Below are 23598 nucleotides of genomic sequence, written 5' to 3'. Positions count from 1 at the left end.
TTTGAAGAGCATATATTATGGATGAGATTCATCATGAAATAAGTTAAGGAAAGAACCTTCTGCTTTAACCTAGAACAAACGAGCATGTCTGAGCTCACCTCTGAGCCATGGAGTTCAGCTACTGACATTCAATTGCATCCCATGCATATTTCATTGAAGATTCAGCACTTTGGACTCTTTTTTTGGCAAACGCAATTAAGCATTTAATAAGTTATATATAACCTGATACACTAATGTGATTAACGTTTAAAAGGGCATGATAAAATACGATACTCTTCCAGGATTAAGATCTCTTAACGCATCATCTGTACTTACCATTGCTAATTGTGCTTGCAGCTGAGCTATCATCTGGCATATCACTTCCCTGGCTACATGGAGGAGACTGTTCTGCTGATAAATGGTGAGCAGAGATATCCAAGTGCTCTGGGATTCAAGGGTAATGCACAAGTTTCATGCTTAAATTTAACACAAACTTTTCAAAGATAAGAGATGGAGATGCATAGCTCCATTTCTGTCACTTGTCTTTTCTCTTTCATTCTCTGTGTGAGTATGTTGAAGCTATGTGTTTAAAGACAGCTCCACGTAGCCCTCTAGAGCTGCAAGCTTTTGAGGATTTAATCAAAGCAGGAGACTTTCCTCCTTCTATTTCACGACCAAATCCCACTTTATCTGGGTTTGGAGTGTGGATACTGGAATGGAACGGAACAAGGCCTGGATTAGAAAGGCAAATGATCCTGTGTGAGCTGTTAGTGTGGTAGATGTTGAAGGAGGGAGTATAAAAAAAAATTATAAAAGAAGAATTTCAAAGAAGCTAAGAAAAGACTCACAGCGATCAGTCTGTCTCCAACTGTGAGAGAGCCTTCCCTGGCTGCTGGACTGCCCTGGACAAGGGCAGTGACAAACACACCGCTCTCCAGACCAATACCACTGTCTGAGAGATAGGAGGGAAAATGGGAAAGGGTGAAATAACACTGAAGCATTAACAGCCACAAGGCTTAGTAATGAGACAAGACAAAGCAAGCCAAGTCATTTAGCACTCCATATACCTTGGTGTCCCACGAGGTTGATGTGGACAGGAGTGAGGAGCCTTCCTCCCAGAGACTTCCTTCTTCGTACTACCATGTTGATCAATCCGCCACCATTAAGGAAGGCCTTCACCACCTGCTTCCTGTCCTTATTGGTCAGGTCCATGTCATTAATCTTCAACAACCAATCATTCACTCTGGAGACACAAGAGGATGGACAATGAGGAATTTAACGGTTAGTCAAGAAAAGAACACGATAGCTTCTTGAAGCAGCTCATACCTTAACCTTCCATCTGCGATACTTCCTTTGTCCACTCTTGTAACAAATATACCACAATCTCCTGGTAAATACGGATCATTTACCCCCTCAGCGATATCAAACCCAAGTGCCTTTAAATCCATGTCGTCCTGTAAGGGCAATAATATTAATGTCAGTAAATTCCATCATTTTGACAAACTTATTTCAATATCATTACGTTCTGGAGCGCTACTGGCTCTCAGGAGACTGGTGTGTCACCAAATCACTCTCAGGTATAATAGCTGAGCACTGATCTTACCCTGTTTTTCTCAAACTCCACCACCTCTGTCTCCCACTCCAGGGAGTCTGTGTCGATGGCTGAGTCGTGAGAGCTGTGGGCCATTAGCTGACAGAACCGGGCCTCCTTCTCCAGCTGGCTCTCCATCTTCTCTCTTAACCGAGGAAGAAATCGCACACAGAATCAAAAGGTCAGTCACTTGAGGATGGATAGGCAGAGACAACAGAGAGATCACACACACACAGCCAGTCTTTATACTGGAAAATAGTTTTCTTACCAAAAGCACAATGTTTTTCTGTTTGGAATAAAATGACAAGGTACACCACTCTGGATGTAGAATCCAATCCAATCCATTAAGTATAAAATTAAGAAGAAATTATGTCAAAAAGTATAAATGTTTTGCCCTTGTTTTTATTTGGAATTGGGCTCAAACTTCTGGTATCTTTCCAAAAGTATTTCTTGTGTCCTTTCTCACACTTTCGGTTTTGCGGTTTATGGAATCAAACTTATCTTTACTTATAAGAAAACTGAAAGTAGAATGCACACAATGCCAAACTGTCAGTAAGATATATGGTGTCCTACTGAGGCATGCCTTGAGGGTAGATGTGACATTAAAACCCCAATCTTACATTGTTCTTTACAGAGGATAGAGAAAGAAACTCTCAAAGTCACAGCATACTGCATGCTCCATCAATGCTTTGACCGACAAATGGCTGTCATATTCACTTTAGCCAGCAGAGGGAGCTTTTACACACAATATAAATTAATATGCAGGGTGACAGGGCCAGTGAGAAACCAAATGTGTATGTGTGTCCAAAACACTAACGCTTCTCGGGATTACACTTTTAATCTGGGCATGTGCAAATGGCGCCAGACAAACAACTGAGCTCCATGATGTCTCCAAAGGCAGAATATCACAGTTCACGCTCTGCCACACACTGAGTACAACAGCTAGACAAGTTGGCAGAGTAGAGGCAATGTTCTTCTGTGCTCACACAAATGCAGGAGGATTTCCCTTGGATTGCTTATGTGAGTGTTTCCTATCATTTTTATAATAACTGAGGATTCAGAACCATGGTGAAGACTCACTTTAGTTCTTTGAGCTCTCGCAACGCATCATTCTTCTGTTTCCTCATATCGTCGAGATTACGCAGGGCATCGGCCAGATCGCTGACTGCCCGGTCCCTCTCCCGCCGTAGGTTATCACACAGAGTCCTGGGGAAGAAGAGGCGAAAGTAAGAATAAAGGGTGAAGCGTATAGGGAGAAGCTGATTAGCCAGTGATTCTCTGCGATACTGTATGTGGCCTCCCAACTCTGTCAGGAGTCTTTAACAAACCCATACACAGACTGACCTTATGCTCTCCCTCTCTGCCACTATTTTGTCCCTCTCTTGAAAGGCCCAGTCCCGTCGACATTTGGCCACCTCTGCCTCCTGTGTAGCCTCCTTCAGTTCCTGGGACATGGCCTCATACTGTTTCCTCAGCATCTCAATCTCCTTATTGGCTCGTTCCATGTCCAGGGTGGCCGAGTCTTGTTTCTAAGAACATTGAGTATACATGAATAAGATTATTCGTAAAACGAGTGTGCTACATGCTGCATTTCCATATGTAACAACATCGTAGCGTTTACAGTGTCTGGTGTGAAAAAAGTAACGGTGGAGAGACTGTGCAGATGTGTGACTTTCAAACAAACCACAGCTCATCTTTAAGGGCTTAAAAGGTTTAAGTACATGTGACCAGCAGAATGACTGTTAAGAGGGCCATCTAGTGGGCAGACAGAGGTGTGACATAAATACGCTTAAGGGTCAGTCCACTGACAAACTGTAATCCACCAACTGACAGCTCACTGGATGCACTAAGCTCTTTATCATGTGACTAACCTTTGACTTTATACTGTCAAATCTAAGGTGCAGTTTGTTACCTGTCTGGCCTGATAGTACTCTCGGAGCAACTGATCCCTTTGAATGATGGCCTCCGTCCTCTCTTTGCGGGCCACGTCCCTCTCCTCCCGTACCATCTCGATGTCCTTGCAGGCCTGACTCAGCTCCTTCTGAGCCTCGGCCTTGTCCTTCACCTCGTGGCAGTACTTCTCCAGCAGCTCGTTCCTCTCGCAGATGGCCCTGTCGCGGTCCACCAGTGACGAGTTTAACTCCTATGGGGAACAAAGGGTGCAAAACAGAATGAGGGCATCTCAACGCCGTGAGTCATTAATGCGCTGCCAATGCAGAGTAATCCAACAGTAGTTATGAATCTCTTTGGTCTGTCAACCAGAGTGTTTAGAAATAGTCTTCAAAAAGGAGGCGGTGGAGCTGAACTATTTTTGTGCAGTGTCATTGGAGAGAACGCCTGGCTCAAGTCACCAACAGACACACTAAAAACCTGACAGGTTGAATTCAATTTTCACTGAGGAAATAGTTCACTCAGTAAGACAGTAAGTCTCCTGGGGAAGCTGTGATAGATGAGTAAGGACAAAAGCAGTTTTATTTCAAAATGCTTTATATCCAAGCTTTTTAAATTAAGGATTACTTTGAAGAAGAATCACCAAAGTCAGTTTCCAGTCTTAACGCTAAGCTAACTGGATTCAGCTACATATTTACTGTAGAGATATGAGTGTGGTATCGATCCTCTCATCTAACTCTGGGAAAGAAAGCGAATGAGCTCATATTCCAAGTTTTTTTATTCAACATGTCTATAATATAAAATCAGATTTGGTGAGTAAACGTTTTGACATTATATATATATATATATATATATATATATATATATATATATATATATATATATATATATATATATATATATATATATATTGCTTGTTTTATAAGAACAGTTGTGCTGATGTTTTTTGGAGCAATACTCATAAACTTCATGTTCAGCCTCCATGCTGGCCAGTCACCTCTCTGGATATTAAGAGTGCATCAGATATAACTGATATTGTGTAGTTGTGAAGTTCTTGAGTCTCTGATACCTGCCGGAGTGCCTCCAACTCTTCACTGGCAACCACTCTCTCTGAAGAGGTGTTTTTCAGTCGGGCCTCGGCTGCCTCCAGTTCTGTCTGCAACTTGTCCAGCTCCTTGATCACCTGGTCCCTCTCACTCATGATGAGACGATACTCGTTGAACACAGAGTCCCTCTCCTCCTTGTACTTCTCGCAGTCCTTGGCAGCCTTCAGCTGCAAGTTCTTGTAGCGTGTCACCTCCGACTGCAGGCGCTCCATCTCTCTCTGCAGCTCCTTGTTCTGAGTGGAGGACTTGTTCAGTTCCTGCTGCACTGAATCAAACCTGGGAGGGTGGAGGAAGATGGTGAGCGTTTCAGTGAACAATTATTTTATGAGATGCTCACATAAAATGATGTGCTGGCTGCAGCTTGAGTGTAGCTCATATAGCCCTTGTTCCTATGTGTGTGTACAGGTGCTGGGTCATCACGGCCTCTGCTAGACTGATTCCAGCTTGTGAAACACGCAGGCATGATCCACAATATTTACAACATATCAATATAAAGTTATTTTCCCTGGAATATGACAGCGGTTGGTTTGATCTCATGTGTTCTTGTTCTCTGTATGTGTGCGGGTGATAAATGCTTTCACCTCCTTATCGAGGTGGAGTACTGCTGCTGGTAGTGCATGGCCGAGTCTCGCTGTTTGAGCAGTGCGTCCATCTGCTTCTGCAGCCTTCGGTTCTCCTCCTCGGCCTGCTCAAGGCGGCTCAGGTCTGTGTTGTGGTTAGCTACCTTCTCACTGTAGCGCTTGCTCAGGGCGTCATACTCCTTCTTCACGCCCTCCAGCTTGTCCATAGCTGTGTCATACAGTTTGTTTAACACCTCTGATGAGCCCTTCTCTCTCATTACCTGGTAAGGACAACAAAAGTCATATAATATGTCATTATAAAACTACTTAGTGTTCAAAATGTCGATGCCATCAAATGAAATGGAACTAAGCCTGTATTTGCTGTGCCACACCTTAGCAGCAGATGGCATCAATGTGTAGGCAGGATTATATTTTTACAGCAAGTCCTGTGCCAGCTTAAACAAGAGCTTATTTTAAAAGTGTAAGTTCATTTTTAAAAACTGAATTAATGCATGCAAGTAAAACCAAATGGCTAGCCTGCAATCAACTGTTTTATGTGTAGTGAGTCTGTCCTTCAGAATGGATTACTAATTCTCTGTGAGGCTGTATGTCTTATTACTGCAGGTCTTGCTGATATAGTCCTCCTAAATCCTGACAAAGTTGCTGAGACCCGAGGGCTGTATTGACCTCGCCCACACAGCATACACTGTGTATACACTGATCTTGTAGCTACACGGGTTAGGTCAGCGTGCCCTTTGCCCAAGCCAAAGCCCTTTTCTCCTGCACTTGCCCTTTTCAGAAGTGCTCTGTATGCATTTCCCTCTGCTTGGTTGCCCTGTGCTCTTAACAACTGCAGTGTTCCCATGGGTGCTGTGTGAGACAGTACTGCATAGTAGTCAAGGGTCACAGCAACCTTGCGCTGTTTAGAACTAAGAACAAGAAAGGAAATATGGTTTGATGCTCTAAAATGTATGACTTCCAAATATAAAGTGGTGAAAACCTCAGCAGTAATACATTTATGTGATGCTGTAGCAAATGGAACACATTTTTTGTGAAAAATGTGATTTTGTATAATGGCTCTAGCATCTGTGTCACATCAGTAAACCTCCAAAGGCAACTCCTGCCCTTAAAACATCTGGGCAGATACAGATCACACCCACACACGTGTCTGTGTCTGTGTGTCTGTGTGTGTGTGTGTGTGTGTGTGTGCGCGCGTAATGTACCTGCTGTTGCTGCAGCCGGAGGTCTGCTAACTCTTTCTGGTCTTGACTGTGCAGTCGTTTGAGCTCCTCGCAGCTCTGTTTTAGGTGGTTGTGCTCTCGGACAAGTTGAGTGTCATCCCTCCTGAGTGTCTCCATCTCCTCCTTCAGCTGGGTCTGTTCGCCTAAGATGCGGCTGTGCAGCATGCTGGAAGAGGAAACATACAGACGCGCAGGAAGAGTAAACCCATGTATATACAGGGAGATACATTGTACATGCAAATATATACGTAACAGAAAGCAAGCTTTGATGTTAATAAGTAAACAGAAGCTTAAAACCTAGCAGGAGAATTCTGCAAGTGATATGCAACGTGTAAAACTTCAAAAAAATAAAGTCATTACAAAAGGTAATTTAATTCATGGACAGTTTTCAAGAGGGGTACACTATCCGGAAGTTTACCTTTTTAGAAGTTAGAAAATATAATAATTAGCTAAAACAGCTAATACCCTATATGATCAGTCTCTATGCTCCAGAAATGTTGCCTCAGCTTATGAGATGTTAGGCTGAATAATTCAATCACCAAAAGCTTTTAAAACCATGCTTGTTTTTTTGGAGTGCCAATTCCCTGTCAATGTGAAAGCCAGCTGTAGCTCCAAGGGATGTTCTTTCAATTAGGTTAATTGCAACACCATGCCAATATATGCTACAATTCCAGTAAAACAAAGCAATAAAATGTAATTAGTTCTACGCTAAAAGCAGCAGGTGGCAGAATGTTCATCCTACGCTTAGGACATGTGCACTTCAATAATAAGTCCCGACATACACTCATCACTGCTTTCGTATGAAAATCTAAGCAAACTGGGTGCATTCATTGCATTTAGACATAATACACGCAACTACTTAAAACTGAAGGTCTAAGAGTTCTTCATTAGCAAAGAGAAAGGGAAAAAGGTACCATGACACTTAGCAGTAGAAATACTCACTGGTAGAAGTCAGCCTCTTTTACAGCCTCCTCGCACCTCTTGAGTGTTTTGGTGTGCTGGTTCTGGAGAGACTGCAGATCTGCCATGGCCCTCATGCACTGACTTTTGAGACGCTCATAATCATGACTGGGTTTGGAATTTGGCCTTAAGGGGAAAAGCAGCAAGGAATCAACACTACCTAGCAGCCTTGTACTATAATGCGGCCGAATACAGCTCAGATTGGAGGATGTAAAAGACAGAGTGAGCCTTCCCCTTGCATGACAATTCATTAGATAGGAATGTCATGTTTGACTAAATGTAAATAACATAAAAAAAGTATGCACTGATGTAAGCAAAGCAGCCTTCATATCATATGTTACACAAGAACCATCTGGTAATTAGAGCACATTAAACAAGCAGCCACTGTCAAGTGCCCTCTCTCTGCAAGTTAAGAGTCAACAGTATTCTAGACAGCAGATAATTAATAGATGAAAACAAGGCAGCCAGAAGTAAGGACACTGACATCACAGTGTCTAACAATCTATAGAGAGTAAACATTACCAGTCATAAATGTTGCAGCTCTGACAGCAATGAATCTTAGGTCAGAGTCAATAGTTGGATCTGATGCATTTCATTTAAGCAACAAAAAAATCATCTATAATTATAGTAGACAGATTCATAGACATCAGCCAAATAAAAGTGTTACCAGAAGCATAAAAAAAACAAAAAAACAGTAACAACAACAACTTGGCAGGCAGGCCCAGATTTGCACCTGCAGTCATCGAAGGTGGTCCCGGGCGATGCCAACGCCAGACGCTTGCGGAGCTCATCCCTCTCCCTGGTCACCTGGCGGAGCTGGAACAAGATGGTGTCCAGGTTGTCACCGGATGGCCGGTTGTCGTTAATGGCGGGGGGTGGGGAGGATGCTTCACCGTTAACGGGCGAACCTGCAACAGTGAGCACATTACCAGAGGTAATCAAAACACACTGGAAAGGTTTCCCTGGCAATGTATATTATCATTCAGGAGGTGCATATATATATATGTGTGTGTGTGTGTGTGTATGTATGTGTGTGTATATGTATATGCACATTAGCCCAGATGCCATTAGAGACACAGATAACGTGTTAAGGTACAAAGAGTACCCTTGCAACCAACTTTAGCATAAGGAAGCAAAAGAGTTCAGTCCTGTCCAACGCTCAGGGCAGATAATCTGCTAGGGGTTTTCCATGACAATTTGCTGTAAATTTGCACACAATTTTTTTTTTTTGGGGAATTACAAGACTACTCAATATGTAATCACTGACATAAAAAATACAAGGTTGGATTTAGTGATTTACTGTATCTCTGGTACTTTCTGAGTGATTAAAACAAAGGTATCCATGTATCCTTGAGTTACATTTAAGCACTCTTGTTTGGAACCCCAGGGCATCTGAAGTCTTTGTACAGGAATAATAACTCCACACTGAAATACTTTATAAATACATGTCGAGTGGTTGTTTTCAAGGAGACTTACTTTTCCTTTCCCTGGCCTCATGTGTCAACAAGATCTGTTCCATTCTATATGTAATGACTCGGTATTATTCACCTGATTGATTTTAACAAAATAAAAATGAAAATAAAAAGGGCATTCTCTTTCATAGTGTGTCCTTGACACTAGGGCTGCACGATATGAGGAAAATATGCGATATCGGTAACGTTATTGAATATCGTGATAATGATATTACTTAAGGTAAATAAACAGTGTGCTCCGTTCTGCTGCTTTCAGCATTACTGAAAGCAGCAGAACGGAGTACACTATTTAACACATTTCTTGTTGAATTTAAAAACAGATGAAAGGAAATCATTTACAACATTCTTTTATTGAACAAATGGAACATTGATTTGAATATAAAATGCACCACTAAAAAATAATGAAAGTTACATTTTAAAGTGCCATTTTCTACTGATATTTTCTTGTGTCTTTCGCGATATGTCGCAGCCTTTTGCGATGTATATATTGCGCCAGCTGATATTGCGAGGACGATAAAAAAAAAAAAAAAAATTGTTGTGCAGCCCTACTTGACACTTTGTCAAATAGACGTATTCTGACAAAACATTGATAAAGAGTCATTTTCAGGGTTGTTTTCTTCATTTAAAAAGAGCACCCACGGCAGGAAATCAACATTTGGCCCTTTTGGAGGTTTATGTAACACAGCTGAGTCATTATGGACCTTTGTCAAAACTAGGGAAAGGCAAGCATGGTATCCTTAAGGAAAGAGGAAGAAATTGGGTGAGTGTCTTTTTCCCCAAATATGGGATTTAAAAGGAAGATATCTGAACTTTGTAAGTCAGCAGAAGTACGTTAATATGATCGTGAATAGTATCCCACAAGTCATAACACAGCCATGCCTAGGGTTGGGCATCGTTTGGATTTTAACGATTCTGATTCCAATTGTGATTCTTCCTTTCGATACCGGTTCTTTGAGGGGTGGAGTTGAAACGGGTCACATGCTTATTTCACAAATAATAGGAAAGTTTTATTTAATGGTGGGTTGCAGTTTTACCGGGCTTTTTCAACATAAACTAAAGCCACACTAGAGCGCCGCTTACTGTGCTCCAAGGCTGCAACACAACAAGCGTCTGGCCGCTACGGAAACCAAAACTTGCGCGTGTTAAATTTGGAACCCATGATCAGATTTGAAACCAAATCCTCCAAACGATTCCAATAAAGAAACGATTCCACTGGAATTGTAATTTTTTCCAAGTAGGAATCGGTTCTCGATGCCCAACCCTAGCCATGCGGATTTTTCTTTTGCACTGTTATGTGTTTGCATGTCAGGCATCTTGGCTTGTTATACATACCAACACTACTGAGGGAGCTGCTGCTTTCTGAGTCAGACGGCATAGTGGAGAGAACGCTGTATGTGGAACCTGCCAAGAGACAAAAGGCCAAAATCTACATTTAGATATGAAGCACTGGTAAATTGATTCACCAATTTACACACCAGCCTGAATTAATTGCCAGTACAATGTGGAAAGAAATGAATATTACACCGTCAGCTTCATATTCCCTACACAGTTGTATGATAGATTCGGTGCAGGGTTTATACTTGGAATAATAACTTCAGCACTCCTTCTTAGTGGCTCTAAATTATCACTCCAGACCACCGTCATTAAACCTCCTTTCCCTCACTGTGCACTCTGCCTTGCTTTGATGTATAGTCCCTGTATGTTTCTGCTACACAGGCAGAATGTCACGGCTGAAATGGGATTTTCTCTTTTTATGTAAAGCACATAGAGAGGGAGAGAGAGGGAGAGACGGAGAGAAAATGGTTCTCTATCTGAATAGCTGTACACACTGTTAAGCTGGGGGGTATTTCACACGGGCTACCACAATCCATAGGAGAGGCTATGCAGATCCCCATTATACTGCAGAGTCCCGACTCCAAAGGGCAACATACACATGGTTGACAACACAGAATTTTCTTTTCTAAAGACACATATTACACTTGTGCTTTTTGCAAGATCATCGATTGATTTGTACACTAAAAGCTCAATTTCTACCCATATTCTCTATGAGCAGTAGGTGGGTTTTACATCCCCACACGTGTAAACTTGGTGTGTTAGCTGCTGAAATAAGACACAGATCACCACAATGTACAGTGAATAAGTGCACAGTTTAAAAAATGTTTTCAGTAATAAAAATTGAAAAGAAAAATGGGTATAAGACACAAATGAGCTGCTACTGCATGCCAGAGTCTCTTTTAGTGAGTAAACACAATAGATCACTGTAGAGAACTGCAAATGGCTTACCCTACCCAATTTCTTTTAATCCAATTTAAAAAAAATGAAATAAAATTAAAAAAAAAATAAATAAATGTAGGACTGTAACTAACAATTATTTTCATGTATTGATTCATCAGTGATTATTTACTTGTTGAAACCAACAGCCGTTCAATCTCAAAAATGTCACGGCAATGTCTACAAATGTCTTGTTTTGTCTGGCCCGAAATCCCCAAAAAGATTTTTTTTTTAATTAACGTAATAAATACAGCAAATCCTAACATTGGAGAAGTTAGAACCAGAGAATGATTTGCATTTTCCACTTGAAATATTACAAAAAAATAATCCATTATCAAAATTGGTGCTGATGAATTTTCTTTTTATGCAGCACTAATTAAATCGACCAATTATTTCAGCTCCACTGATCTACACTGATAAATAATGACAATTTTAAACCTACATAGAAACAGCACAGTGAGTCACAGGTAATACTGATCTAATGTGATAAATGCACACCAAACACATGGATAAAGTCTTCCTCTGTACAGGGTTTAAGAGAGCAGGGGAATGGTAGCTGGCTTTGTCAGCAGCAGGCCATAGATTGACGCCAACTGTTCTAGATCTCCATCTCTCCCTCTCTCCCCACTGGGTTTAGCTACAACTCTGGCTCCAGCCCTCAATGTGTGACAAGGCCAAGCCTAATTAACTATGAGCTCTGTGCGACTGAACCACTCCATCTTAGGGCCCGCAGACAGAGGAGAGGAGAGGGGGGGCAATAAGGGAAGCCAGGGGAAGGCATGCAAGATAGCCTAACTAAGTCGCAAAAGAGATAAGGAGGGAGGGAGTTTCAGAGACAAAGAGGGAGAAAAAGAGAAAGAGGAGCAGGGCGGAAAGGCTTTTAATCTGTTCTGACATTCCCTGATGCTCAACACTTTTGCTCTGCGAAGGGCTCGGAGCACACAGCTTTGATTTCATATTGTTCCATCAGACATGATGAGAACCACTCTGGGGCTGCACAGCATTAGTCCTCTGCAATCAAAACGGCTATGCAAAAGGCTCATGCTCATTTCCATGGCTGCTTTGAAAGGCAACAACTGCACCCAGTATCTGACTAACGAGGTCTCATAGTAAAAGGCGTGAGCCGCTGAGAGGTATTACGCCACCTCAGCTGAAGGATTAAGTCTTTTTTTAAATTCTGTACAGAGTCAGTAAAGCTCTTTTGCCAGAAAAATGTAAAATGTAGCTTCTTCAATGTTGTATTTTGTGAGTTGAAAACCAAAACACTCAGATGAATTAAAATCCCAGTAATCTCTCTGCCACTGAGGACACTCGCCAATCAACAGACAGCTATAACTCCCACGAACGGGGCAATTCTGGGACAATCCTCAGTATCTCACAATCTGATTTGGCTGCGAGGACAAATACTGTTTGTGCACCAAAATTCCCACATTTAGATCAGTGTCATGGGCTGATTAGTTAACCCCACAAGCGTACCAATGAATGCATTATGGATTTGCATGTCAGATATCTGGCAGTCAATGGGTCAGGGGCATTCGCCTTTTCCAACAGGCTCTTAATCACTGATAGCAGTTAGCACCAGCCACAGTCAGTGAGGCTGATCATTTGTAAAGAGGTTCACTGCATCAATAAAGCAGGCATCCATTAGGGTAGCATAGATCTGATGATCTACAGTGGGAGAATCCGCTTGTCTCTACCAAAAAAACAAACATTCAGACAGGACAGATCAGAGAAATCGTACCCAACATTCACGTTAAATTTTAACAGATGGATACATCTTGACAAATTTCATCAGGAGCCATATGTGTAGTTATGTTGAGTGAGCATCTGATACTGACTTCCATTAGGAGAGATGCACTCTAAAAAAGGTGAGAGATATTTCAGTGGAGGACCTGAGGCAACAGTAACAAAGGCCTGTCGCTGTGATCTAAATAGGTCAGGGGAGTACTCGCCCTACCTAAGGGGTTCCACTTCCCCCACGCTTCTTTTCTCCACGCTTTCCCCTCTGCTTTCCTACCCAATCAAGCAATGTGCTCAGCAACCAAACAGTTGCTTCAGACAACCAGATTATGTTCTCCGGCACATAAATCAAGATGACACACGTTGCCATGGTGAAACTGGATGAGAGGAATAGTAAATTTTGCAGCATGGTGAAAAGGAAGAGCATGAGAGTTAGGGAAAGCTGGTGGGGGAGAGCCTTCTCAAAGAAAGATGCAAAGTCTGGCTTCCACCGTCGGGGGAGACTAAATTATTCATCAGTTCCAGAAAATTCTCTTATCTGACAATGAGAGTGTCTCCCAAAACATAAAACACCATCGCGATTGGACTCAGCTGCTGCTTCAAGCTCCTTTTATCACAACATGTTGAAACTATGGATTTGAAACAGCCCAGGTGTCTGTTCTCTTCCCAAGAACACGACAGACACAATTTTCGGGGCTACTTGTTAAAAGAACAGCATTAGCATTCCAATAATAATAATAATAATAATAATAATAATAATAAGTGTGCTATTCTTTATTATCCGCTGCCAGCTCTTCTCACTGTCACTGAGCAGCAGTGATTAAAAAGTCATAGACCAAGAGGCACACAGAGCCTAAATAACCTTTGTGGTCTTTCTCCTTTTGTCCTCAGCTTCACTGCCATTAAACTACAGAAGCCCAAATAATAGCAACACTAATACTACAGTTGAAAACTACCCAGTCATTTTACAGTGTACTTAAGTGAGGCTGAGGGATGTGTCAGCATTAAGCCAGAGAGCAGGAAGTATCTCTTTTACCCTGGCATCCAAGACCTCTAAATCCTGGCTGTGGTTCTGCTCACAGTATGGAGGATGTAGTTTCCCACTGCAATACCTAAACTCTGGATGTTCACAGATACCGGAGAAGTGATGGATTGATTTTTAGATTATTATTGCATTAACATGAAAGCAGTACTTTAATGTTGTAGCTGATGGGTGGGGCTGATTTTAACTGCTTTATATGCTGCCAGGCAGTTTAATCTATAACAATACTTGCATATTAAACTAATCATATATTTTGTATGTAAAATTATCATCTGAAAAATAACTATAGCTGTGAAATAAATTAGTGCAGTAGTAGTATTATTAGTTGTAGTAGTAGTTAGAGGTGTGAATCTTCACTGATCTCACAATTCGATTAGGATTATCATGTCAGCAAATCGATTCGATATCTTGATGCATCACGATGCGTCAAATACATTTTTCTATTAAAGCCATATATAGGATATTTAATTCATAGCTTTTCAAGCTTCAAAAACAAAACATTCTGCAGTGCTCTAATACTAAATAAATTGGATATATAAAACTACAGCACTGAGCACATGGCACTTCCTGAATGTGCAAAACATAACAGAATATCTAAACAGAAATGTTTTTAGGCATACATTAAATTGTAAACAGAAATAATTGATTATGGCCCGACCGATTATCGATGCAGCATCGTCCATGTCCACGATTCGATGCATCGATTATTTGATTAATTTCAACACATCTACTAGTAGTAGTAGTAGTAGTAGTAGTAGTAGTGACTGACCCTTGTCACAAAATCTGTGTAAAGTTTGAATTGTGGTTACTGCATCTGCAAATCTGCAAAGAAACACCACTGACCAACACCAATTCCCTCCCTGTAATCTGGGACTTCCAGTAAGCCATGAAGTGGGCCAAACTTCTGGGGAGGCAATGACACCACAGGCCAAGATTCCTAGCCATGCGCCAGCGAAGCCTTGCTGCCAGAGTGAAGGATTGATCATCTGATTTAAGCAGTCTACACCAAGCATAAACATGAAGACATTTAACATGATGACTCCATGAGGCAGGATTACTCCACCGCACGCACCTCGCCTGACTCAAAGCTTCATGTTCATCGAGATGGTCAAACCCACGCACCTTTTACACTCAAAAGGTCCAATTTTGCCCTGTGGCATGACTCAAAATAAGATCTGTTATACTGTTGGTTGAAATGAAAGATTCAGATGCAGCATTGGTCATTTTGAATCTGTGTAAACACTCTGGGGCATGAGGTGAGAAAACAAGGAGATGGGTAGAAGAAGACCTAAACAGATCCTAAGTCTTCAGCCCAGCAGACCTGTCAGAACTGCTGAGCAGCACCAAAGTCCAAAAAGGCCCCAGAGTGCAATCCAGCCTGGCCTATTATCAGCACACCATAACAGGGTTTCTCTCTGCAAAGAGCACTACCTCAGCATAAATGAGACATGATTTTGTTTTTAAACAGCTTGTCTGTGTCAAGGGTTGGGTTAAAAAACAAAAAAAGGTGAAAGATGTCTGCAACATGTCCTCCAGATGCTCTGCTACTTACTGTTGCTAGTACAAATATGAGCCAAAACAGTGCCAAAAAACGCCTGTCTGTGGAATAAACCCACTGCTGGAATTTGGACATTCCGTTCATATTTAATCACAGAGGAGGCCATCTTGATTCAGACGATTTCATAGTGTGTTGAGATAATTCAGTCATTAAACTGAATTTTTAAAAAAGGTCATCAGAGAAGGCAATCTTAGTGTAGAAGAAAAGTGCACATAACCATTTCTCAGAGCTAACATGACAGATAGGCCTTTTCTATTATATACAACCATTATGGGCAACAATAAATATGTTGCGCTGTAGTCCCATTTAGCCCACTGTGTAAAGCACATGATGTTAAAGATTGGTGATATATCTGAATGACTGTAGCTTTTCCATGCAAGTTTTTTTATCGAAGCATTAGAAAAAGACCTCTTGGCATTGATGTTTTCCTTACATTTCTGTGTGACAAGTGACTCACCCAGACGCTCCAAAACAATCTAGCAGACAACCAATCATCAAAAATTCTAGACTGTCACATTTGAGATTTGTCTCCCATCTCAATATCAAAAATATATGCACCAATTGTTATTCGGGGCATTCTGGTCATAACACAAGCCACCTTGGCTTATTTGTCATATCGTCTAACCCCAAAATAGTAAACCTGAATCTTCTCTTTGACCTTTGTCATGTGACATCTCATTCTTATCTATATATAAAAAAAAAGAAAAAAAAGAAATGAGGTACTAAAGTGCAACAATCGTCAGCATCGCTATCATCTGGTGATTACAAGTCAAATTTTACCTGGTGCCAGATATTTCGAGGACAACTGACTGCAGACAGGACAGAAAGAGGTAGAGAATTAAACAGATAGAGAGACAAGGAAAGCAGAGAGTGGTACAGAGGGATAGACAGTAAAGACAGTAGAACAAAGCAGAATACAGCAGAAACAACAAAAAGGGTTGGTAGAGGTGTGTGTGTGTGTGTGTGTGTGTGGGGGGGTAAGACCAGGAGAAAATATGTTTATTTCCATGACTTCATAGCACTGGTAAACATGTAGATGCTGGCATTTCCTCTAGCTTGTGGGGTAATGAGAAAGTGGAGGAACATGTGTAAAATGGTAATGAAGTCCTGCTCCACAGTACAGCCTCCTGGCTGTGGTTTGCATATTCAGAGTGTAGATAAACCAGCCATGAGATATTAATGCTAAAGCGAAAAAAAAAAAAAATACAAACTTTACACTTAAAAGATGCTGTGTTATAGGGCTGGGTGATATGGAGAAAATCAAATATCATGATATTTTTGACCAAATACCTCGATATCGATACCGCAATGATATTGTAGTGTTGACTATTGGTGCTTTCACAAAATATTTACACAATGAGATTTTTTATAAATAATCATCAGTAATGTGGATATAATGACTAAGTGGGTAAAGGCAAATAATAGAACAGTTACAACAGTCTGGTAAGTTCAGAAAATGACATCACTTTACTGTAATTCAGCCTTTAAAACCAGGAAAAGACAACACGTATGCCATATTACGATATTCAAAATCTAAGACGATATCTAGTCTCATATCACAATATCGATATATTGCCCAGCTCTACTGTGTTAAGAGAACAACAGAATTACGTTGAACCAATAACACAACAATAATGACCCAGTGAAAGTAGAGGTCACCTCTCATTATCTCAGGCCTTGATTAGATGGATTTATTGAGCAACATTACTGAGAACAAACCCTATACCATTAGCGCTGTTAATTACAACTCAACTGATGACTTCATTACCTAGGTTCTTTTAATTGTTTCAAATTGCTTGTTTTGTCTGACCGACAGTCTTAAACCCAAGTATGTTCAATTTACAATTTAAACGCAGAGAAAATCAGAAATTTGTCACATTTAAGAAGCTGAATCTGGTGAATATTTTGCATCTTTCGTATAACTAATTTGACTGTTGATCGAACCGCTTCGATATCCAGCTTTGTACATGGGGGCGCACGCTCGACCAGGTGAGCTACCCAGGCGCCTCTGGCTTACTTTAATAACGAGATAGCCTGGCCCATTTTCAACTGAGACACCGCAGTGTAATAAAACTCACAACGACAATTCGTATAATATGTGATCTAGTCATCAATCACACCGAAGCAGAAACATCGGTTAACAGCATGAATTGATGGCTTCCTCTACACAGCGAGAAGTGAATAAAGTCAGACTAGAAGTACAAAGAGTGGTGAGGGGAAAGAGAGGGGCGATGGTGAGTGACAGTGTGCGTCACTGGGTGACGGACTGACACACACAGAGAGAGAGAGAGAGAGAGAGAGAGAGAGAGAGAGAGAGAGGCCAGGTCCAGCCCATGGGAGATATTTAAGAGCAGCGGTCGGAACAAGAGCGTCAGGGTCATAACTCATTCTGTCTGTCCACTGTGGTTTATGGAGTGGGTCAGAAACACAAACACACACACACGCTGACTGGGCACTTTGGGCCTGCTCAACTTCTCAACAAAAGGCCTGTTGTCTCCCTCTCTCTTGCTCCCTCTTTCTATCACCCTCCTCTGTCTCTCTGGCGTGTCCTTCTGTTTAAGTGTGTGGAGAAACGAAACCACTCAATGGGGGGGGGGGGAGAAATATTATGATTCAGACAAAAGAGAGAGACTTTTACAAGGGATGGACGGTGAGTCAGAAAAAAAAAAAAGACAAAGCACAGGATCTAGACCATTAGAAAATAAAGCCAAACAGACAGCAGAAGAAGACGATGACGTTGCATCCTGTCAGGGGGAAATGTGTGGCCCTCTTCTCGGAGTGACTTTAAATCACTGTAACAGGCCCTTGAATCTGAAAAGAGCGGGGGGATGTGCAGGTTCATCTCTTCTACTACTCTATTCCTTTAGGTAGAATATTGTCCATGTAGCACAAGGAGGTGAGCACACAATCCAAGTGATGAAAATGGCTTGATTGCAGCTGCTTGGATTTATGAAATGAATTCAATACAGTTTGAGAACATAACGTCAGTCATACTCAAAATTCTGGTTGAATGTCAGAGTTGGAGAACTTGACGCACACTGTTGCACAAAACTAGGCTAAATAATGAATGATTTGTTAGTATGTTCTCTACAGCAAATGTGTTGGAGTTTGCCAGCCAAACACTAATAATTTACAGAGCCTGAGATTTCAACAATTGAGCATCTGTATACTTTCCCTTTGGGGCGAGGAGGTTTCTTTGAAATTTGAAGGATTTTCGTGTGGAAGTGTGCGTGTTTAGAGGGTCAGCTGGCAAAGGAGGCTCATCTGAGAACAAGAGCAGGCACATAGCTTGAGAAGAGGAGGAGGTTGCTATCAGCAAGACTTATCACACATGCTCATATTCCCTCTCTTCACGCACCCTGCGTTGTTCATCACAGACACGCTGGGGCTCTGAAGAGTTCACCCCTCTCAGCTGTATCTACCAGCCTCTTTGCCTGGAGGTACTCTGCGAGTGGCTTGTCATCGGTCTCTCACAAGTGTGGTTAAAACGCGGGAATCGCATCAGCTGAATCACTACACTGAAGATAATAAAAAGCACATTAAAAAAAAAACACACAACACTTCAGTAAAAACAGAAGGAGCCAAGAGCGTGGCGGCTAATACAGAGGACTGTGGAGGCATGATAAAGGCTGTCTCGCAGAGAGAGTTTTACACCACAGAGAGGAGAGCAGAGGGCCTAATCCTCTGTTGAATAACCACAGGCTGACTAGCCAGACTCACTACTGGTACTCACTCTCTCCTAGTACAGGACAGGTCGATTCTGGTGCTACACTCTATAAAAAGGTGTGTGAGGAAAAGCCTAAATCCACATTGTCATGTCCAGCAAAAGTCAAGGGGCTAACAGACACCAATTTTGCAGCTGCTCACAGGTAAACAACTGTCAAGTGCATTTCAGAGTGTTGTTCTGCAGCAGCAGAAACACTCAATACAAGAAAGTAATACAGCTTATGGAAGCATTTGCAATACACTCAGCAGAGCAGCAAGACACCAACTCAGCATTCCCTGCTAAGGTTGGCTTCATAGTAGCAGACAGAGACATGCCACACGTTGGCAGCTGTAAACTATAGATCACATTATGTTTTTAAAAAGGATATATCTGTTTGAAATAAAGCTTATGCTTTTTAAAAATGATCTGCAAGATAGCCCGCATGGTTGTTTTGTGTGTGGAATATGCCAAGGAGAATGCATACTCTGCATCTCCTCCCAACTTTTGGATCTCAAGGCTCATCCTGCATTCAGGCCCTCAAGGCATGACACTGGTTGTGAGTAAGCCATTGGCTTCAGTCATTCACACAAAGCAAAACAGGCAAAACTAGACAAGGCTTTTACACTTGGTTGCCTTTTGTCTCTGTGCAACAACAACAGCCAAAACCGCTGAAGTGGAATCACATGACTACAATGAATACACTGTAATTAAAAATGGTACAATAATGCACCATGGGAGAAAAATCTGGTTAAATATATTGTTAGGAATACCAACGTGGGTTTCTCTCTAAATGGTAGACTGATCTAAACCATGCTTTAGGTTTGCATGCATGCATGGTTCAGGCTGCACACACACCCATGCACAGGTCGACATGGACCAACATGTCAGTGGTACAACCGTTGTCATGGAGATAAGTCAGGCTAACTGATGTACCATAACCATATTATGCCACTGATAACAAATTGGAGTAAGTGTTAGATATTTGTGAATTGAGCTTGGTTTTTTTTTCTCTTAACGATGCACAAATATCACAGACTACATTTACCATACCTGGCTAAACCAGCCTTACACAATGGATGTGTATTCTGTGTATTGCAGTGACTGGGGAGGAGCCTTTAGGGCAGCATGGCTGAGAATAATGACAGAACAGCCCTTAGCTGAATTAACCACAAGCTGTGCATTGGATCTGCAGGCCACAGTGGATATTTAAAGATACAGACCAGTGCATTATGTTTTGCACATTTAACAGAGCATAGTGTTGCACAGTGAGTGAGTTCTGATTACAAATGTGTAACCGTGTTGTTAAGGAACACTGTTGCTTGCCCTTGCAGCCTTCACATGAACCTTTATTACCATTTTATACAGATTTTGGTTAATAATAAATCAAGCTCCAAGCCTTGCTGTTGTGCAGCTATCCACACACGGTCGTCTGGCGCCAGACCACCCAGATTGTACTCAGCAAGGGCTGTGCTGTGGCTGGTCCACTCGTTTTTACATTCACGTGAAAGCCTGTTTATGAGTAGTTCGTGTTTCAGCTCTTACCGGTGGAGTGGTCCACAGGTCCTCCGCCGTTGTTGCTGAACAGGGCAGTATACAGGTCAGGGTATGCCTTCTCCAGGGCCACACACAGGTCGAGGAAATGGTCGCTCTCCTTGTTCATCAGCATCTTCAAAAGGTGGTCTACTTTCTCGGCGCTGGATGAACAGTTCTGGTCCAGTTCAAACCTATCGAGCTGGCTCAAGGTACCAGAAACTATCAGCAGCTCAATCAGTCGGTCCGCATCGGTTATGGACTCTAATAAGTTCTGGTGGCACTGGTCTAGCAACTCTTTGTGCTTTGGCTCCATGGCTATCCGCTGTAGTTCCGTAGCTTCCCAGCTAACCCAGACGGCCAAGTGTATGTAATATCCTTACCGATCAAAAGTACCGAGCGACTACTGAACTTAACTTATCGCGGCTTGCAGAAGTTAGCCGGAGCCACCACGGCATTAGGTTGCAGGGGAGATCAATTTTTATAGCATATTGAAACAGGCACAAGAAGCCATATTTGTTGCCCAAGGCTGTTGACTGCACTAAACAGCGATACATGTTCCCATCTTATTCGTGTGTGGCTGTTCAGGTCGTTTTTTGCTTCCTCTCAGAGTACGCTTTAGCCGAACACATTTTTCTCTTCTTTTGTATCATTTAAGGCGCCCTTTGACGAATCAACTGCTGGGAAAACTCACGTAACTCCGCGGATGATCCTCAGTTACACTGTATCCTCCGCCATGTCTGAGCAACTCAGCAGCTGCTGCCCGCTGTCAATCAACATGCCGTTCAATGACCATGTAAGGCAAAATGGGGCGGGGCTTTACAAAAACACACCTATTTCATCAATGGGCGTACACATCCCCCCGGTAGTATGTCGAAAATCCCAAGCGGAAAAAATGAGAATGGGGAGAATTTGCATGAAAATCTGGAGATATTTTAAAAATATCGACGTAGTGGTAAAGGTGGGTAAACAATGAACTCATCCTAAAGCAACCATTTATATTTACAAAATGAAAGTAGGCTAGTAGACTTCACATTTGAAATACTTGTAACCTACTTCACTTGAGCATTTTCATTTTGTAGGCTAATACTAATATTATACGTTTTGCTTTACTATATTTATTTGACAGATAGCTTACCTAAACTTAACAGATTTAGATTGCACATACAAAACATGATGAGCTAAGAAAATATGACAAAACAGATTAAACTAGCAGTGTATGAAATAATAGGCTACAAATTACAACAGTATGCTTACACACAACATACTTTTTCTATTTTATTTTTCTTTCTTTTCTAAATGCAGTGCTTTTACTTGTAATGGGGTATTTATTTATTGCAGCATTGCTACTTTTACTTAAGTTATTATTGATCTTAATACCTCTTTCCCCAATGGTTATCTGTTGTTATCTTTGTGTAAATTCCATCAGTGTGATGCAACTCACCATCACCACAGTGCATAGATGTACATCATGAAAACATTAAATAGTTGATGAACCAAGTAATCCTTTCATCATAATCTTTTGATTTAACACAGACGCATAAAATCAGCAGACCCCTTGTTTTTATTATTTAGGAAAAATGGTAATGATGCAGTGATAAAAATATAAGGCTTTTATTCAGTCCTTGCATAAAACTGTTGATGTAGCCACAGCCTTATGCTTCATGTTTCTATATCCAAAGCTGTATTGATTCAAATTTCAGTGTACTGTATCTGTGTGTTGGATTAGATAGAAGAGGGCAGTGAGCCATAAGTCAACATATATATAAGCAGTATGTGAGGGTGACAATTGAAATGTGTATTTGAGTAGGATTTGTGAAATACAACATGATGGTGAAGGATGCACTCCGCTTCCAGTCTGCGGCTGAATAAAGATTGTTGGCACAGAGACAAGCGTCTGCAGGCATACCTCTCAAACCGTGACCTTATTCATGCGTGCACTGAATCTCATTGTGACATCTACAACTCTCTCCCCCTCTCTCTCTCCTTCTCCGCCAAGCTGGCTCCATAGCATGTGCAACCATGTGCTATCCTTTTAGATGAAAAATGAATTACAATTCATTCATATCAAAGGGAAGCACGTCCCCACTGCTGACACAGATTGGACGTTTGTGTCTTTACCCTACTTCTGAGGACATGCATTTCAATAGAGAAGACAGCCTGATGCATTTCTTTCTCGGGGGTAGGAATGAGTTTATTTGGACATTAGACAACAGGGGTAGTGATTCTAGCTGTCTGGTAATTTACTAAAATAGTATTAAACAGATTTGTTTATCAGACCCAGATCAGGGCAGATAATAGCTTTATCTTTTATTGAAGAGACTGTTACCAAGCATATCCATCATTTATTCTAGTGAAATTGTCTCAAACAAAACATTTTTTACATTCTATTTGTCTGAGTAGAGACCTAGCTAATGGAGCCGACTATGCTAAGGGTGGCAAAACGATTACTTATACATCATTCATTCTCAACAGTGTTGTATCTATTTAATCTCCATTCTGCGAGAATGATGGTGTGTAAAATGAACAGTAGGAACTCTAAAAGGAGGCAGTGACAACATTTTAGAAGAGAATAAGTTTGTTGGTGTCAACACATTTTGAAGACATTTTTTTTATGTAAAGCCATTATTTCCCCACAATACTGAGACCTCAAGGCACCATGAGAGGATTCCCAAATTATTAGATCAGCTATAATAGACATTAAATTAAGCAATTCATGGTTTTTAATTAACAGTAAATTACACAGCCTTCAGCTGCATACCTGCAACAGATGGGAGGTTTCTGATCATAATGATATCAAAACTACAATGTTGGCAGAGACATGCTGAAACATTAATAAATATAATAATATAAAACTTGCATTTACTGGCTAAATTATCTTCTCAACACAAATCTACTTAATATCTTATCTTCATTACAATTGTAGTTATTGTTATCTTAACATCTATCTAA

General features: G+C 41.3%; 1 protein-coding gene across 7 annotated transcripts in view; it reads right to left on the bottom strand.

The window, feature by feature from the left end:
* Positions 1 to 21398, bottom strand: part of dlg5a (discs, large homolog 5a (Drosophila)) — a 36992-nt gene extending 15594 nt beyond the window's left edge. For 5 of the 7 annotated variants that reach the window (XM_078272525.1, XM_078272527.1, XM_078272526.1 and 2 more), the window contains exons 1-14: positions 20659 to 21398; positions 10132 to 10200; positions 8061 to 8235; positions 7310 to 7453; positions 6350 to 6533; positions 5148 to 5407; positions 4530 to 4842; positions 3483 to 3713; positions 2915 to 3099; positions 2651 to 2776; positions 1583 to 1715; positions 1306 to 1433; positions 1047 to 1222; positions 828 to 931 (exon numbers count right to left, since the gene is read on the bottom strand). In XM_078272525.1, coding sequence (XP_078128651.1) covers positions 828 to 931; positions 1047 to 1222; positions 1306 to 1433; positions 1583 to 1715; positions 2651 to 2776; positions 2915 to 3099; positions 3483 to 3713; positions 4530 to 4842; positions 5148 to 5407; positions 6350 to 6533; positions 7310 to 7453; positions 8061 to 8235; positions 10132 to 10200; positions 20659 to 20962 — 2532 coding nt within the window. In that variant the 5' untranslated portion in view covers positions 20963 to 21398. The remainder of the gene's footprint in view (positions 1 to 827; positions 932 to 1046; positions 1223 to 1305; positions 1434 to 1582; positions 1716 to 2650; positions 2777 to 2914; positions 3100 to 3482; positions 3714 to 4529; positions 4843 to 5147; positions 5408 to 6349; positions 6534 to 7309; positions 7454 to 8060; positions 8236 to 10131; positions 10201 to 20658) is intronic. The other 2 variants (XM_078272528.1, XM_078272531.1) reach the window with 1 other exon arrangement.
* Between the last annotated feature and the right edge of the window lie 2200 nt (positions 21399 to 23598).

Source organism: Sander vitreus, chromosome 17, assembly GCF_031162955.1.
Source record: "Sander vitreus isolate 19-12246 chromosome 17, sanVit1, whole genome shotgun sequence".
Taxonomy (NCBI): Eukaryota; Metazoa; Chordata; class Actinopteri; order Perciformes; family Percidae; genus Sander; species Sander vitreus.
This window is presented reverse-complemented; position numbering and strand designations above follow the sequence as displayed.